This window comes from Mus pahari, chromosome 19 (genome assembly GCF_900095145.1).
Source record: "Mus pahari chromosome 19, PAHARI_EIJ_v1.1, whole genome shotgun sequence".
In the NCBI taxonomy this organism is placed as follows: domain Eukaryota; kingdom Metazoa; phylum Chordata; class Mammalia; order Rodentia; family Muridae; genus Mus; species Mus pahari.
In genome coordinates, this window is record NC_034608.1 from 43790771 (window position 1) to 43809106 (window position 18336).

At 46.2% G+C, this 18336-nt stretch overlaps 1 protein-coding gene across 1 annotated transcript in view; it reads right to left on the minus strand.

Moving 5' to 3' along the window:
• Positions 1-18336, minus strand: part of Hgsnat (heparan-alpha-glucosaminide N-acetyltransferase) — a 31929-nt gene that overhangs the window by 11455 nt on the left and 2138 nt on the right. The window contains exons 2-11 of the mRNA XM_021219181.1: positions 16097-16212; positions 14933-15069; positions 14409-14530; positions 12146-12215; positions 9135-9204; positions 7743-7846; positions 5023-5099; positions 3773-3803; positions 1183-1343; positions 78-193 (exon numbers count right to left, since the gene is read on the minus strand). Coding sequence (XP_021074840.1) covers positions 78-193; positions 1183-1343; positions 3773-3803; positions 5023-5099; positions 7743-7846; positions 9135-9204; positions 12146-12215; positions 14409-14530; positions 14933-15069; positions 16097-16212 — 1004 coding nt within the window. The remainder of the gene's footprint in view (positions 1-77; positions 194-1182; positions 1344-3772; positions 3804-5022; positions 5100-7742; positions 7847-9134; positions 9205-12145; positions 12216-14408; positions 14531-14932; positions 15070-16096; positions 16213-18336) is intronic.

The following is an 18336-nucleotide window of genomic DNA, read 5'->3' on the forward strand; positions in this document are numbered from 1 at the left end:
CCCACCCCTCCACAGACTCTCACCCTCCCCACCCCTCCACAGACTCTCACCCTCCCTACCCCTCCACAGTTTCTCACCAAGGTACAACTGTCAGGCACAGGCTTCCAGAAAAAGAACTCTAACACAGCGACCACGAAGTACGTCACTCCCAACCGCTGCAGGACACCAGGGATCCGCACTTTATCCCAAGACACTGCCAAAGACACAGGTCACCTTAGGCTAAGCCAGCAGGATGCATCTTACTCCTTCTGAGGGGAGACACTCTATCACTTGTAAGTAAATTGTTACATGTGGCTTGAGTTGGCCAACTCCACTCAGGGAGGGGAATAAAGCAAGGACTCCCCGTGGCACTGTCCTCTCCTGTCCTGGCCCTTTCCTATTAGGAATATGGATAGAACCCTCCTGTCCGCCAGAAACATGCAGACCAACCCAAACCACCACTCACCTGTACAACGGGTTACGGCTGTACTCCAGGAGGGGACAACCCATAGCAAACCTACAGTGGCTTCCCCCCAGGCTGAGAAGAGTCCATCAAAATGATCTCTAAGCCAGTGGGTCTCAGCCTATGGGTCACAACCCCTCTGGGGGTCAAACGACCCTCTCACAGGGGTCACCTAAGACCATCTCAATATCACATATTTGCATAACGACTTATAACAGTAGCAAAGTTACAGCCACGAAGTAGCAGTGAAAATAATTTTATGGTTGGGTGTCACTGTAACTTGAGGTACTGTATTAAATGGGTGCAGCAAACACTGGCCGTCCGTGGAACGGGAAGGGCCAGGGGACAGAGCATGAGAACAGTGACCTGGTCTTTTTCTCCTCTGTCCCTGAACACATGGACACCACCCAGAGACAGAACTTCAACCTCACTCAGCCTGACCTTTATGTCACAGGAACTGGAGTAGTCACAACAGTGCCTCCCAGTACTAAAATGCCAAGCTAAGTACAATAGTAGCCAATGATATACAAGCGGTGAGGGTGCTCTCCTAAAAACTGATCTGCTGGGAGGGACCGAGTGGGAAGAAGTCCATCAGATGAGGGTATGTGGGGCTCAGTGAACATGTGCAGGGGCCTGGGCTTGCTCCCAAACACTGTGTGTGTGTGTGTGTGTGTGTGTAAAACAAGTCTTTTCCATAGTCCAACCTGACGACAGACTAACAACAGGGCAGAGATACGTACATGGACCGAGGCAGTAATTGGGGTTGACAATGATAACTCCTATACAGATGAGCAGGAAGCTTCTCCATGTAATCTTCCCCAGCAGCTTGAGTTTTGAACATCCTCGTTGTAGGACAGCAGTCATTGACAGGAACATTGAAGTTCCCATAATAAACACAAACCTAAAAAGAAAGGCTATTGGTAGGTGGCCATTTTCTAATACTTACACACGTATCCTTAATATAATACGGAAGGGTGGTGACACACCATCTGTCCACTGTAGCCAATTCGTGAAACCGTGTCAGGCGCACAATACAGGAGGGGCACAAACACAGCCCTGTTGGCTGGGAGTTTTGACAGGGCATCTCTGAGCCCTGTGGTGGTAGTGAGGAAACTGGCTAACAGTTGGCGGGACTCTGAAGGACAGCCTTCCCAGCAGCTGTCACAGGAAGGCTACGGACAGACGCTGGGCTGCAAGGAGCCTGTGCTAGCATACAAAGTCCTTCAGGAAGAAAACATCCCATCTCTTAGAAACTCATTCCTTTTCCTGGAAGGAAAAGTCCCTCCTTCCCTCTCTCCCTCTCCCCTCCCCCGCCCCATCTGGTAGGAGTCACACACATTTCTTTCCTTTCTTTAAATTCACAAAGCCTCCCCCAAACTGAAGTGCGCTGTCCAGAGGTTTGCATGTTCAACAGTCAGTCCCATTTGGTGGTGTTTTAGGAGATCATGGGGCCTTTTGGGAACAGGGGACAACTTGGCCATCACGGGGCTGCAGGGTGAGACGAGAGGACTGAAGCAGCCCTTATTCCTGCCTGGAGACACTGCTTCCGGTCCTGCTGTGAGCAAGCTGCCTTCTGGTGCTACCCAGCCCTGAGCTAGAGAGAGATTTTGTCCCAGCAAGGAGAAAGACAGACAGACACTGACAGACCACAGTGAGTCTTCCTAGTTGCTGGCTAAGGATTAGGGAGGCGTGGCTTGCTCTGGCTGCCTCCCAGCATCCTCTGGCTTCCCTTCCAGGGTCAGCTGCTCACAGGACAGTAACAGGAGCCGTGCAGACAGCATGCTGAAGTCACTACCAGATCTTGAACAAACAGTAAGTGCCCTAACCAAATCCCTCTCAAAACAAACAAACAAACAAACAAACCTCTCCCCGAACCTTGACCTGTGGTAGTAATAAAACACCAGCGTCCCAACACATCAACCACTGCCCTGGAACCGTCTCCAGTGATGGAGAACCAAAGTTGCTCAGAGCATCAGAGTGAACGCAAGTGGTGCCTCAGATGGGAAATATGCCCTGGCAAGACTAAGAATCCACAAGGGGAGAGTGTGTCCACTCTACTACTGCGATGTTTTATTTACACCTCTCATTTCCTGCTACATATGTATCCATATTCGCAGGTGTACCTGTTCTTAAGAGATATGATTTACACATATTTAGGAGATTGATGGAACTTGATTATAAATTCAGAGCTTGTGGTAGAATTTCAGCATCAAGCAGAGCATATCTGTTCTAACGAGCTGTTCCCTATGGAACCATTCACCTCTGGGACTGAGACGACAGTTTGGTGGCAGAGCACGTGGTTGGCAAGCACAAGGTCTTAGTTTCAATCTCACGCAGACACAGAGATACCAAATATCTTTTATGTATGCATGTGTAAACATGATGTCAAGTGTATGAACTGCCCAGTAACACAACTTACGGTAGGGCTTCACAACAGTCAGTGCTCGCTGATGATCTAGAAACGGTCCTAAGAGACTGGAACTTTTGCCAGGGTTACTAATACACCTTGAAGTCACTTACGACTACTATTCTGCTGTGTGTGCAGCCTGCTTGATTCATCGGCCTTTCAGACAACAATATGAGTCTACCTGACTCTCCTTGGATTTCCGTGTTATCGACCGTATCACCTAAGCTAATGCATAGATTTTTTTTTTGTTGTTTTTTGTTTTTTGTTTTTTAAGACAAGGTTTCTCTGTGTAGCCCTGGCTGTCCTGGAACTCACTCTGTAGACCAGGTTGGCCTTGAACTCAGAAATCTGCCTGCCTCTGCCTCCCAAGTGCTGGGACTAAAGGCATGTGCCACCACGCCCGGCTGCATAGATTTAATCTTAAATTACTCTATCATTTCCCTGGCCCACATAATGCATGTGTATCATTTGCCAAAAGCAGCAGATACAGAAATTGAGATCCACTTCTAAAAGTCTACTGTAAAGGCTGGAAGCAACCAGTTTGAGAGATTGGTGGATAAACAATACTGTTTTGCTGTCTGGATCAAGTGGAATCAGTTGGAGCCAGTGACTTAATCCCTTGGAAAACTCTGTTAACGATTTCTGTAAAGTGTCCCCTTCCTTCCCCACTGATGCTTTCTGTTCTGTTCAATAAATGCAGAGAAAAGCCCCTTGTTATGGCACACAGCACATGCAGACAGAAATGCAGCCATACAACAGACAGACAAGGAGATGGAAGGCACGGAGCACTGAGGTAGAGACTTCAAATCTGGACTCCAAGGGGGAAGGCTTTTATCTCCTTCTGTTATCCAATATCAATGCATTATTGGTGATGGGCATCAACCACTAACGTGTAGAACCCTTACAATGGATCATCAGCTCACCATGGGAAGACGAGGTCAGCCACAGTCAGTCCTGTAAAACAACACAAGAAGGGTAAGAAAGAGGACTCTAGAATATAAACACTGCCCAGTTCCCAATGTGTACAGTTCCCTGCATATTGACACAGAGGGTACAATATGCAGACAGAAGCCTCTACAGTCACTGGGCCTGACCAGGTGGGGGGAGGTTCCTGACTATAAACCATTCATGGAGGCTAAAACTAGAGACCTGTGGACATGTTTGTGACCTTCCAGCAATACTAATCAAAACTTATTCTCTCCTTCCACCAATCTACCAGAATGTCCAACGTGGAACATAACTGGAAATATTCAGCCGCACAAGAAAAAATCTGAAGTTTAGGTATGAATGGGAGATAGGACTCTCATTTTACATTTCTCTGTTAATTAATTAATGTGTGTGGGGGGAGGCATGGGGGACAACTTGCAGGAGTCACTTTCACAATGTGGGTCTCGGGGATTGAACTCAAGTTGTCACGCCAGGCAGCAAAGCAAGCGTCTTTAACTGCTGAGCCATTTTGCAAGCCGATCAATCTTGTTTTACACTTGGCTTTTAGCCAAGAGGTCAAGAAGCAATAACTCTTGTTTTAAATAAATGCTTAAAACTAGCTCATGTTCTACCAGCATCTGGTCTGCAGGTCTGAGTATGAGCTGCATCGGCTACAGACTCCATCATCAATACACGGAATCTGGGTCCCAGTGGTCAAAGCCTCTTCAAGAGGCTTCCGCAGGTGTGGTCTGGTTAGGATAAAGACAACTAAAACCTCTCAAAAGCCCATGTCTGTATTTCATGTCATTTTCCTGGTTCTAAAATACCCACTGTCCAGCCAACTACCCTCCCAGACTCAGAGCTATTGCTGAGTGCCACTCAGAACAACCTTCCTAAGTGGTACCCCAAGAAAGACTGTAAGTCTTAAGTAGGTAGACTCCCCCAGAAAGCGGTAGTTCTACTGTCTAGGCCGTACCAATGATTGTGTAAAACCAACTCTTTACACTCCCTGTGGAGACCCACTGTCTCACAGCACAAAAATCCAGAGTTGTCGTGTCACTACAGAGTCACTCTAGATCCTCAACCAAAGCAAAGGGCCCCCGAGTAAGGCCAGGGTGGTTCTAAGCAGGCTGGGAGGGCTCTGGGGGAGTGCCCACAGAGAGTGCCAAGTCTCCCTCTGATCTACAGTTCTCTGGGGACAGGGCTGGGGAATTATAAGCAATGCTACCTGCAGGAAGTGTCTTACCATTCCAACTTGAATGTTTGAAGTACCAATACTTTCCTCCTCCATAATTAACAAAGACCATGAGGATGAGAGCTAACCTACAAGGCAGACAAAGAGAGGGGGGGTGTAAGGACAGTCGTCAAGTATAGACACACTTCACACAGGTGTGTCATACGATGATGTGACTCCACAGGGCAGATAATGACACAAGTAGAAAATTTTAACGTGAGGTATGATTACTTGGTGCTCACTAGGAGGGGACACAACACGACATTCTTCAGCCTACGTTTTTATCTTACTCAGTATGTCAAGAAAATTTTATACTTGGACTGGCAAGATGGCTTAGCTGGTGAAGGCACTTAATGTAAGACTGAAGACCCTGCCAGGCAGTGGTAGCGCACACCTTTAATCCCAGCACTTGGGAGGCAAAGGCAGGCAGATTTTTAAGTTTGAGGCCAGCGTGATCTACAGAGTGAGTTCCGGGACAGCCACGGTGACACAGAGAAACCCTGTCTTGAAAAGACAGAAAACCCCAGCCTGACATGGTAGAAGGGGAGAATTTACTCTTGTAAATCATCCTTCCAACTCCACAGGGACACCATGACCAGGAAACCACAACTAACACCCATAAGTGTATACACACACACACACACACAGCCATTTTTTAAAAGATTTATTGACTTATTATATATAAGCACATTCTAACTGTCTTCAGACACACCAGAAGGCATCAGATCTCATTACGGATGGTTGTGAGCCAACATGTAGTTACTGGGATTTGAACTAAGGACCTCTGGAAGAACAGTCAGTGCTCTTAATCGCTGAGCCGTCTCTCCAGCTCCACACACAGCCATTTTAAAGAAAACTTCATACTACTTTACTGAATTTTATGATCGGAAAACAAAGTAACATGTTTCCAGTAACACGACTTTGTGGTAATTATTTTAGATGTCTCGGGTTTACTGACATAAAATCATGAGACTCACACAGCTAAGGATTCAAAGCTCAAGTCTTGCTGCCTCGATAGGCACCTCCTAAGTATGTAATGTTGCTGGGCAGTGGTGGCGCATGCCTTTAATCCCAGCACTTGGGAGGCAGAGGCAGGCAAATTTCTGAGTTCAAGGCCAGCCTGGTCTACAAAGTGAGTTCCAGGACAGCCAGGGCTACACAGAGAAACCCTGTCTCGAAAAAAAAAAAAAAAAAGTATGTGATGTTAGTTTCTGTTCACCTATGAACTTCTTATCTCCACATGTCGATGGTGACAGGAAAGAAAAAGATACAGTTAAAATGTCTTCTAAACAGACTACTGTTGGCTGCTAACCCGAGAAGAACACTTGGCTGAGGTCTAACCTGCTGTGCTCAGTGACCCACCTACAACAGTAGCCTGTCTCTCCCACTTAGCAAATGAGTGGCTGAGAAAATTATTTAACTCAGTGGCTCTGTTTTTCCATCCGTGAAGCACGCCCACTAAAAGCACATTCCAGAGTATTTCTAAGTGTTCAAATGAGACACACTAGAGGTGTGGAGGCTCCGGGAACTACAAGGTTGTTACTGAGTCTGTATTCTGTGGTGGGTCTCACCTGCAACCTGAAATGCACTAATATACCAAGTGTGGCCACGAAGCCACAGGTGGAAAACATCAGCTCACAGCAAAGATGCAGGTGGTGAAGTAGCGATTATTTACCATGTGTGGAGCCTAGCCTTAAATCCCAGAATGCCTCGCTTCCACACACAAAAGAAAAAAACACAAGACAAAAACAAACAAACAAGCAAACACCTCCACAGGCACTGTAAAAATCCTGCCTAAAATCACTTTCAGGTCATGCATGTGAAGTACATGTAAGAAACCTAAGTTTATGTTTAGACCTGGGTCCCACCAACAAGCTTCCTCGTGGTTAATATTCCAGCACTCTGAAATCCGAAACACTTCTGGTTCCAAGCTTTCTGGATAGGAGTGGTTTATCCAAGCACCTGCACTGGCTCCCACATATCCAAAAGGGTACCCAAGACTCCCGACTGGGAAGGAACTGTGGGGTTCTCTTAGATGGAAGAACGGACACTGCGTGTTTTATTTTTGGCTATTCACAAATCTGCTTTGTCAGAGTTTGGCCTTCACCCTTCCACCAGAAGTACAGTGTGACAAGCCACAGCCTGTGATTGTGGAGCTGTTGTCCGAGGGCTTGTTATTCCAGGTGTGCTAGGAGCGAAGGGTGGAAGTGAGTCTTCCCCACAAGGATGCGGCTGTGGGCTGGTGTCCCTTCCAAACTGCTGCTGCTTGCTTGACACAGTGAACCAGAGTGTGTCCTGAACATGGCCACTTGCCCAGACTACTAAACTATCCACCTAGTTCTGGCTGCGATCCCTCCGTCTCCCCTCTCAGCACCACACCAATCTTGCCTTTTGTTTCAGTCCTTTTTTTTGTTTGCTTTTTGTGGTGTTGGGGAATGACCTCAGCGATATGATATATACAAGCTAGGTAGGTGGTCTGCTTACACTCCAGCTCCTTATCATGGCAATCCCTTCTGCTGTTACTTCAGTTTTGTTTTTAACTTTGTTTTAGAAAGGGTCTTGCTAGGTATCCCAGGATGGCTTTGAATTCCCAGCAAGCCTTTCACCTTGGCTTCCTGAGAGCAATACTACACCAGCCTAGAATGTTAAAAACACACAAAAAAACTTATGCTAAAAATGGGCTTGTGTGCAAATCTAACAAGGGCCTGTGGCCACCACTGAGGCCCACTTACCCCCTAAATGTGTCCACACATCGGAGACGGTATGCAGAAGAACGCCGTGTTTCTGGTTGGCAATCAGCGCTGAGAGGGTCTGCTCTGCTGGGAGACCCTAGCTCCTTCCAAGCAAAGGGAGAAAGAGTTGATGCTTGATAGGACTAAGGAATAAATTTCATTATTTGACAATCCAAAGAAACTGGAATGGAAAGGAATAATTTTTGAACAATAGTTTGGTTTTGTAAAGACCCCATCTGAGGCTTCATTCTCCACTTTCTTAGCATTTTTATGTTCTTTGCTGATCTTGCTGGCAGTCATGTTATAATGACACGGGCCTGGTTCTGGGGCCATGCTACCATGTGAGACCATGTGTTCAGCCTGCTCCCCCCCACAACCCCCCCACACTGAAAAAAATAAGGCACGAACTGGTTCTTGGGTGGTCCAAAACAGACGTGGAAACAAATGTTATGGAGACTTTATTAGTCCAAATGTAACAGTATATTTAATTATTACAAAGGCCATCGACAGTTCTACTTATAATACTGATGTTCCAATTCATTTATTTTCAAACCGGGCTGCCTGCTGAGTGGAAACTGTACATCTTAAGGCGACCCAGCCTTCTACTCTCACTGAGAGAGGGGACAGGGGCCTCCATAGAGGCTGAGGACATGGCTGCTCCTTACATCAGGGAAGCAGGTTGGAGGTTAACAAGACGGCCAAGCCTGAAGTGCCAGCTGCACGTGCCTCACAACCTGGGTTAGGTTCCCAGAACCTACGGTGGAAGGAAAATATCTTCTCCCGAAGGTTGTCTTCTGAGCTCCACGTGCGGGCCATAGCACATGTACGTGCACACACACATACTCACACCTACGTGTCTCTTTTACGAACATATATATAATAAATAAATAATAAACTATATTGAAAAATTAGATGTGAGTGGGCTGGGACGGTTGGGAAGGTGCTTGCCCATCACATTCAAGGCCTTGGGCTTGGTTCCTAGTACTACCTAAGTAACTAAGACGGCACAGGCCTGTCATCTCAGCACACAGGAGGTGGACGAGAGGGGACCAAGGGTATCCTTGGCTATATACTACACAGTAAGTTAGAGGTCAGCCTAAGCTGTATGTGACCTTGTCTGCGGGGGAAGGGGAGCTAGAAGACGGGGGGGGGGGGAAAGGGAGAGGGAAGAAAGCAAGCATGCAAACATGCATGCAGGGAATGCTGGCACACAGGCCCTGGGTTAGATTCATCAGCATAGGGAAAATATTCAGGACATATAGTCCGGCCTTGTACAATGCAATCAAATGTAACTGGACAAATTAAATTGGACAATAACGCTCACAAAAAGAAAATTATAAGCTCAAATTTATCAAACCTCCCAGCCAACATATGTAAACTTGAATAACTCACAGAATTGATGAGACGGTCAGTTTCTCGAGAAGCTATTGCCTTAGATATCCAGTTATTGACATCATCCAAACTGTATTTAAAAAAAAATCCTCCATTAGTTTTCTGTCTTGAATGGTAATATTTTCAAACTGACTAGATACTGATATAAAATTTATGTTAATGTTCATAAACATTATGAAAGAGTTTTAGAAATGGTAAAATAGGGAGGCAGAGGCAGGCGGATTTCTGAGTTCGAGGCCAGCCTGGTCTACAAAGTGAGTTCCAGGACAGCCAGGGCTACACAGACAAACCCTGTCTTGAAGAAGAAGAAGAAAAAAGAAATGGTAAAATAGAGATCCAATTTGTAGCAGCCCTCATCAGCTAAGAATAATGGTAGAGACTGGAAGACTGAAAATCTCACGAGACAGTGTTCTCTATCACCAGGGTTCTTACCACTGCTAAATGTACGAGAACAAGCATGTGGCAACAACTGTAACCACTCGACAGAGGAATGACTCCACCGGATACACAAGGAAATGAGCAATTACATACAGAAAAGCAGAACACACTCTGTGTGATTGCCACTACATGCAAACACACACGAGCACACCGGAGAGAGCATCTGTTGGCAACGAACCAATCCTTCTACATGATTGACAAAAGGGTAAATACATTAATTGATTTTTCATTAGGGTGAGATTTCTATTGAGCATAAATTTTCTAAAGATCTCCAGCCCACAGGATTGCCCACTAAGTAAAGTTGCTTGCGACCAAGGCTAACAACCTGAGTTTGTTCTCAGGAATCCGCACGGTAGGAGAGAATGACCCTGAGAGGTGTCCCCTAACAGCCACACAATGTGCATGTCCCTGCTACACACACATAGACACACAATTTTTTTAAACACAACTTTTGCTGGGTATAGTGGCACACGCCTTTAATCCCTGCACTCAGGAGGCAGAACTAGGTGGATATTCTAAGTTTGAGGCCAGCCTGGTCTACAGAGCGAGTTCCAAGACAGCCAGGGCTACACATAAAAAGCCTGTCTTGAAAACTTAGAACCACAAAACCACCCATATGTTTTGATAAATGCAATGAGTCACTGACCTTCAAACATCCTTACTTCATCTAATATCCCCCTCCTGACTCACTGCTTGGTGGCACGTGCCTTTACCGTTCAAGCCATCAAGCAGACCTTTCCCATCATGCATTTCAAATGATAGCAAAACTCCTTATTATCCTCATGTAGCCTGTTCAGTTCCCCTGGCTTGAGGATGTTCTTTATCCGGGTTCAAATCAGCCACACATGTAACCCACGCAGCGGACGCTTACACCACGACCATTCCTAGTCTGCACCGTCACGTGGAGACATTAAAATAGACACATTTCAAGGAAGCACCAAAACGCAGAAGTTGAAATGCCTAAGTAATAAATAAGGCATTCATCTTCCGCTGCCTGTCCTCTGAGTGAAAGGGGGAAAAGTCTTGGCTCACACAACATCCTTGGACTGACACAGGTTATGTCGAGAAACAACAGGGCAAAGAGTAGGGTTTAGTTCTGCCCCCGCTGGAGCGGCCTTCCCACCTACACTAGCCAGAGGGGTCCAGTTACACGGGCGCAAGATGACAAGATGACCAGTTCCTCCTTGCAAGTATGTCACCGCAGCTCTCTGTCACTCTGAAGTGAAGGGACAGATCCATGCGCAGGGAAAGCACCAGGGGAAAGCACGCCACTGGATTACAACAGCGCGTCCACCTTACCACGAGACTGACAAGATAGCACCTGCCTCCTAGAAACGGTACCTCAGGACTTGTAGTTCCTCCTAGGAAGCAGCTGAGTTCAGCGGTCACGGCTAAGCAGCAAGCGAGCCTTACCACTGTAAGGTCAGGATGCTTAGACACGGAAGGAAACCATTTCAAGGCTCCCAAAGTCAGAATGCCTAAGCTCCCTCGGGGCAGCCAAATGAAGGTCATGTTTTCATTCTTCCAACCTGGATCAAGCTGATGTGACTAGTGAATTCTGTGGTCCTTGCATCCATCTTTCCTTTCTCAGACCGGGTTTCACTATGGAGCCAAGGCTGGCTTTGAACTCAAGCTTAAGATCTTCCTTTCTCTACCACCCAATCATAGGGATTAAAGCTGTGTACCTCCATGGCCACCCTTCTGCCTTTTAAAACACAAAAGAACTTTCTTCTAAAGCTAGTCAAAGGGTGAGCGAGATGCTCCGCAATGCAGAGTGTATCCTGTTCTTAAAGAAGACCCGAGTCTGGGTCCCAGCACCCACCCAGGATAGCTCACAACAACCTTGACTCTACCTCCAAGGAATCCAATGTCTCTGGCCTCTGGACAGACAGATAGGCAGACAGGCAGACAGAGGAACAGATATACACAAACACATACACACTACTTTAAAAAAAAATTAGATCTGGGAGTTGATCAAGCCAGCCTGGATCTAGTTTGCTTTATTTCTCTTGTCCACTGACTCATGTCCCAGGACTACTGTTAACCATGTAGAGAAGGTCATGTGGCTTCTCCAATCAGATGCTTCTACACAAGGAAAGAGAGTCCTGCTGAGGTCCTGAGCTACACTATCCTTGTACTATACTTAGCCCCCACCCCACCTCCAGACTCCTGGGCTATCGGGGAGCACAGAGAGAGGGAGTGTGTGTGTGTGTGGGGGGGCGTTAAGATGTAAAGACTCAGAGAGATTATAAACCACCTCTACTAACTAAGACTCAATCCAGTGAAATATCTTCATCTTCAGCCATGTTGGGGGAATGGAAGGCAAAAACCGGTTCACACCTTCATTAGCATGCCTGAGGTCAGAGACTAGCGTCTGCTCAGATAGCCAGGACTAGCGCCGTCATGGAGGATGCACAAATCCTACTAGACAGAGAGTAACGGCCATCTCTGAGCGCCTGCTCTTGGTGATTGTCCTGAGGTGGAATAACGGTCAGCCGAGGGCCAAATTGCCCTTTCTGGGTTTATTACTTTTGGGATTATGTTTCCCAGTCACGATCTCCTCAACAACTTACCTCAGCAAGAGCCTCAGGAGGGATACTGCAATGATGACGGCTAGACCAACAAGGAATGCGATGCTCACAGCTGAAAACAAAGAAACAAATGTTATCCCCCAAATGCCATCGTGTACTGTCGGCGGCAACTGGATCGGAATGAGCTAAGCTCACATTCCCTTGTTAAACTCTGTGTGAGGAAGCAGGAGAGCTACATGATATACTCACAACACGCCCTTCCCTTGGCTCCTGAGAGATTTACTATTATTATTAAGACACTGTCTCTCTTGGGGCCAGGGATACAGCTCTGTGGAGGGGCACTGACCTTCTACTTGCCAGGACCTGGGTTCTAACTTTAGCCAAACAAAAACGGTATCACTCTGTTTCATTTACTAACCCTTATCTTGTTTTGGTAACACATTTTAAACCCCAGACAACATGTCGCCTTCCTTATGTTCACAGTGGGTGTGGGTCCTGGAGAAGGTCTGGTCGCCGCACTGAAGAGAATACAGCTCTCCTTGGGTAGTTTTCTACCCGCGGGCGGAAAAACCTCTACCGACTCACGAGAAAATATCTACCAGGGTCAGTCTACAAAACAGCCAGTTCTCTTCAAAACCATCAAGGTCATGAAAGACAAAGAAAGGCAAGGGACTATCTTTCACTGACCGGGACAAAGCAGCTTTGACAACTAAATGCAACATGGGATTGTAGATTAGATCCTGGATGGGAGAAATGACGTTAAGGGCAGGCAAGATAGCTTGGCCTGTGCCACCAAGCCTGACCACCAGAGTTCTATGCCCAGAAGCTACGCCGTAGAAGAAGAGAACCCAAACCTCAGAGTTCCCTTTCACTCCACGACACGCGGACTCTTCCCAACACAATAAATAAACACATGTACGTTAAAAAGAGCAACTTGGGAAGTTTAAATGTCTGTAGCATATATGTACTATATAAATGTTAAGTTCCTGGTCCCAAAAATTCTATATGGGGTAATTATAGTAGGATTACATAGTTTAAGAGCATAAACAAAGGCAGATAAAGGGTATTCAGAAAACTTTTTGTTACATTTCTATAAACCTAATTTTTTTTCTCACCGACACAGTACCATGCAAAGTTACCAATAACCCTTTCAGACTGAGGAGGCACCACCTATAGCTGGCCATGTGACAGATGACCATGCTGAAGAGGCACTTCCTGCTGCTGACCACATGATGCAGACTTGCTGACCTAGCAAGACCTGTTTATTCGGTCTCTGAGAACCGACATGGGTTCCAGGTTCAGGCTTAGGAGCAAGCACCTATACTGCTGGCCCTCAAGTGAGAATTTTAAACCACCAAGGTTAATATTAGGTGCCCCTGTTACTCCAAAGGCAACTTAAGTTTGGTTTTTATTTCTGTCTTCTTTGTTTCATACTAGCCCTGCAGTTTTTTATACTGTTTACAGAGGTTATTTTTCACTACTGACATTCATTACTTTTCTACACGTTCTACTGGTGGTGATGCATGGGCACACGCGTGCCACTGTGCATACAAGGGTGTCAGAGGACAACTTTTAGGAGTCTAGTCTCTCTACCACGTGAGATCCAGGGACTGACCTGGATCCCCAGGCTTGGTGTCAAGTGCCTTTACCTGCCGAGCTGTCCTGCTCAGCCTCAAAATTCTTTAAACCAGTTTCCCCGCTCCCCCGGTGCCCCTTTGGTATCGGCTCTACATTCTTTTAAAGTCACATCACTCAGTTTCCCGTGAACTTATTAATGCCACAAAGACCCCTTGCTGTCCCTTACAGAGCATCTCACACAGTGATAGCTAGAGAGGGCTCAAGGGGACAGACATTCTGCGATAGAGTTGTAGGTGAATGAAGGATGTTCCTTACTGTAAGGGAACCTCAGCTGGCTACCCACAAGAAACACTACGTGTGCCCTCAGTCCCCAGCCAGAAAGTCAATTACCCTACGTCCAGTTTCTTTCCAGTCTGTTGACTTTTAAAAACTGTACAGTATGCTGTGTAAGTAAATTTAGCAGTATCAAAATACGGCGCTACGCCACATGATTTTCTCTTAGTATACACATGAAAATAACCAGACCGGGATGGAGGTATAGGCCAGGGTTAGAGCAAACGCTCGGCGTCAGCACCCAACGCAAAGAAAATTACCACTGTACCATAGACAGATGGTAGAGATAATAATAGTTTCAAATTAATGAACACATCATGGAATGTCAGAAGCAAGGAGACTGAAACCTCCGAAAACACAAACTTACGAAACCAACGAAGGATCATATACTTACGAAGGTTACTGTCGACTGGATTCTCATTAACGACGATGTCACAGACAATTTCATTGGCCCCGCTGGAAGCATGCTGCACCAAAAGGGAATAGTTTCCAAATTCTCCAAATTTGTATTCCAGCCTACAGGGAGCAGGCAAAATAAAGGCAAACAGTTACAGGAGGAAAAAAGGAAGTAGACCAGAGGTTCTCAACCTGTGAGCCGTGACCCCCCTCTTTGGAGGCTCATATATCAGATATTTTATATATTAGATATTTACATTATAATTCATAACAATAACAATTATCTATAACAGTTACAAAGTGGTAACAAATAAAATTTTATGGTTGGGGTCACCACAACAGGAGGAACTGTATTAAAGGGTTGAAGCATTAGGAAGGCTGAGAACCAGACCTAGCCGTTGCTAACACCATCGGCAAAGAATGATAGGAAATCTTATATACAGATCAGGATGATTGAGAAAAAGGAAAACCCTGTAGGAAAAAAGAGCAAGCTTGAGTTAGACCCTGAGCATAGCCACAGACCTGCAAGCTGCTCTCTCTTCCACGGTAGAGTTAACCTGCAGGATGGACCCGTGCTGGGTGCTCACAGAGACAGGCGCCACGCTCAGCTTTGCTGGCTTTCCGCCGTGAGAGACATTCGCCAGCGGCTGGAAGGTGCACTGGTAAGACAAAAGCCAACGGGCATGGTGTCAGGGGTGTCTGCTGTTAATATTATTGCTGCTGTTATCTGGCGGTGCTGGGGGAGGGGGCGGTCAGAGCCAGGCCCTTGCACTGTCAGGCAGATGCTTTGCCGTAGACTACACCTCTACACCTGTTAGAGGTTTGGAAAGTCTCTCGGTTGTAGGAGAAAATAATATCCAAGAAAAAAAAAATCCTAACCTTTCCTTCATACTTTAAAACAAACTTAAAAGTGGGGGCTGGAGAGATGGTTCAGTGGTTAAGAACACTGACTGCTCTTCCAGAGGTCCTGAGTTCGATTCCTAACAACCACTTGGTGGCTCACAACCATCTGTAATGGGATCCGATGCCCTCTTCTGGTGTGTCTGAAGACAGTGACATTGTACTCACATACATAGAATAAATAAATAATGTTTAAAAAAAACCTTAAAAGGGTAGTTATTCAGATAAAACTTACCTAACTTATATTAAAGTAATGGCTGCCATCAATGGCTGAACGGAGCAAGGTATTCGTACCGATTATTCACAGAGTTACTTTTCACGAATTAATAAATCCAGCCTACCACAACATCTAGCATTCTACTGTGTTTGTCTTTTGTTTTTGAGATAGGGTTTCTCTGTGTAGCTCTGGCTGTCCTGGAACCTGCTTTGTAGACCAGGCTGGCCTCGAACTCACAGAGATCCACCTGGCTCTGCCTCCTGAGTGCTAGATTATAGGCATGCAGCACCACACCCGGCAAAAAAATAAAGAAAAAAATAAAAATAAAAGGATGAGAGACATCCTTCAGTCATGGCCAAGGACTCCCTTGACCACATTCTATCTAGTTTTAGGATGAGAGACATCTTCAGTCCTGGCCACGGACTCCCTTGACCACATTCTATCTAGTTTTATTATGAACTGTTTCCTTACTTGTAGCTGTGAAGGGAACAAGAAATGGCTTAGGTCTGAGAATATTAAAAGAATGTCCGACAAGCCTGGGACAAATGCTGAAGACTTACAATACGTACTTGGTAACAGTAGTCAGATTTCCAGTATACAGTCAGGCTTGTTCCCAACAGTTCATTGTGAATAAGCAGCAAAGCCTGATCCATCTTCAGCTCTACGTTCCTTTTCTCGTCTAAATCTGACAAGGACCAGAAAGAAAAAAAGTTACAAAACCAGAACAGCCAAAGCACCTGAAGGCTGCCAGAGATGAAGAAGACAGAGGATGGCTACAGAGCTTCACTCCACAACACCTACACTCGGAGCACGTGGGGTCTCAAGCGCAATGCCCCATGTGCGCAGATGTCGAGTGTGCAAGGACAAATGCATGTGCCCCTTTGCACGGATGGCTCAACTACTCCTGAGGATTCCATCGGCATCACCCACATGCAGTATGTGTGAGGACTCCGTGAGGCAGTCACGGTCACTGAATTGAGTAGTCGCCATATAATCAGGATGTCTAAGCTAGGTTATTTTCTGTTTTGCAGAAGAACAAAGCTCACAGTGGTTTTGTTTTGTTTTGTTTTGTTTTTGCCCATGTCTACAGCTATTCAGTGAACTCACTGACCTGAACCAAGAGTCTGTAATTCCCTCGTCTAGACATCACCACATTAGTTATTAGCTCTGCCCCAGCGGCTTGTTAGAGATTCAGACTGCAGCTCTATGTCTCCAAGGAGGGCAACAAGAGACATCAAAGGCCACTGCTCTTCCAGAGGATGATAGTTCGACTCCCAGCACCCACATGAAACTCACAACCATCTATAACTGCAGCTCCAAGAGAGCTTACATCCTCCTCTGGCCTCCGCAGGCACCAGACACGCACATGGCATGGAGGCATACAAGCAGGCGAAAACCCCACACGCATAAAGTAAAATGAGGAGACACAAGATGCAGATGTGTATGGCAACTCTGACGGACAAGAATATCATCCATGAATTCCAACCCAGACCAAGATCCTACCATGGCACCCAACCTGACCACCAGCACAGCAAATAGCAGTGGAGCATGACCACATGCTCTTGGACTATGTGATCTAGGAACAGTCCACCCTGTACCTACAGCTCTCCCAGAAGCACAACTCTGAGGAGATCATCTGCCCCCAGTGCTACGCTCACCTGCACTTACCCGTTATATGCTGTAACCACAACAGCAGCCTCCAACCCAAAGCCCAGCAAAGCCAAGAGCAACTGCCAGGCCTAACAGTACAACCAAGTCCCACTTTCACTGACTGGAAGAAAAACCTAAATACAGACTGCAGCCCTCCCGAGTCACACATGCAGGTGAGCGAGACTCCTGGGCCATTCTGCCTTGTAAACGTTTGAGGTCTCTTGCACCCCACCATTCTGGTGGGAGATTATGAATCTCCTCACTTCAATGGCACATTTGAAAGGCTTATGGCGAGTATGACAAGACTGAAGGGCACAAAGTCTCCCTGCTCCAGCATTCAATCAAGAGGTACTTGCTTGATCACATCATTAAGGTGGCACAAAGATAGCACTCACTTAGAACTGGAGTGTCTCCTCTCACCACACAGACTCTAGGGGCTCAACTCAAGAACTTAGGCTTGACAACACATTTATATTACACACACACACACACACACACACACACACACACCATTTAAGAATGAACTTCTGGGGCTGAAGAGATGGCTCAGCGGTTAAGCGCACTGACTGCTCTTCTGGAGGTCCTCAGTTCAATTCCCAGCAACCATATGGTGGCTCACAACCATCTATAATGGGATCTTAACCAGAAGACAGTGTACTCTTATACACAAAATAAATAAATAAATCTTTACCAAAAAAAAAAAAATGAACTTCTGTGAGTAAAGATTTTTTTCCCCAAAAATAGCCTTTCAAAAATGTTAATGCCATCTCAAAAGTACTATGAAATTCCAGTCCTTTTCGGTGGGGCTGGTGTATGACATCTGAAGAGACCATAGACTCATAGCTGGTAAGGATGACTGTCTTACTGTGTGCCACATCCCAACAGTCTGTCTTACTGTGTGCCACATCCCAACAGTTTGTCTTACTGTGTGCCACATCCCAACAGTCTTATACAATAGATTAGTCTTTTTTTTTTTTCCTCCAGTGGGGGCATCTCTGCACTGCAGTGATTGGCCTTGAACTGTTGGGTTCAAGATATCCTCCTGCCGCCGGGTGTGGTGGCACACACCTTTAATCCCAGCACTCGGGAGGCAGAGGCAGGCGGATTTCTGAGTTCGAGGTCAGCCTGGTCTACAAAGTGAGTTCCAGGATAGCCAGGG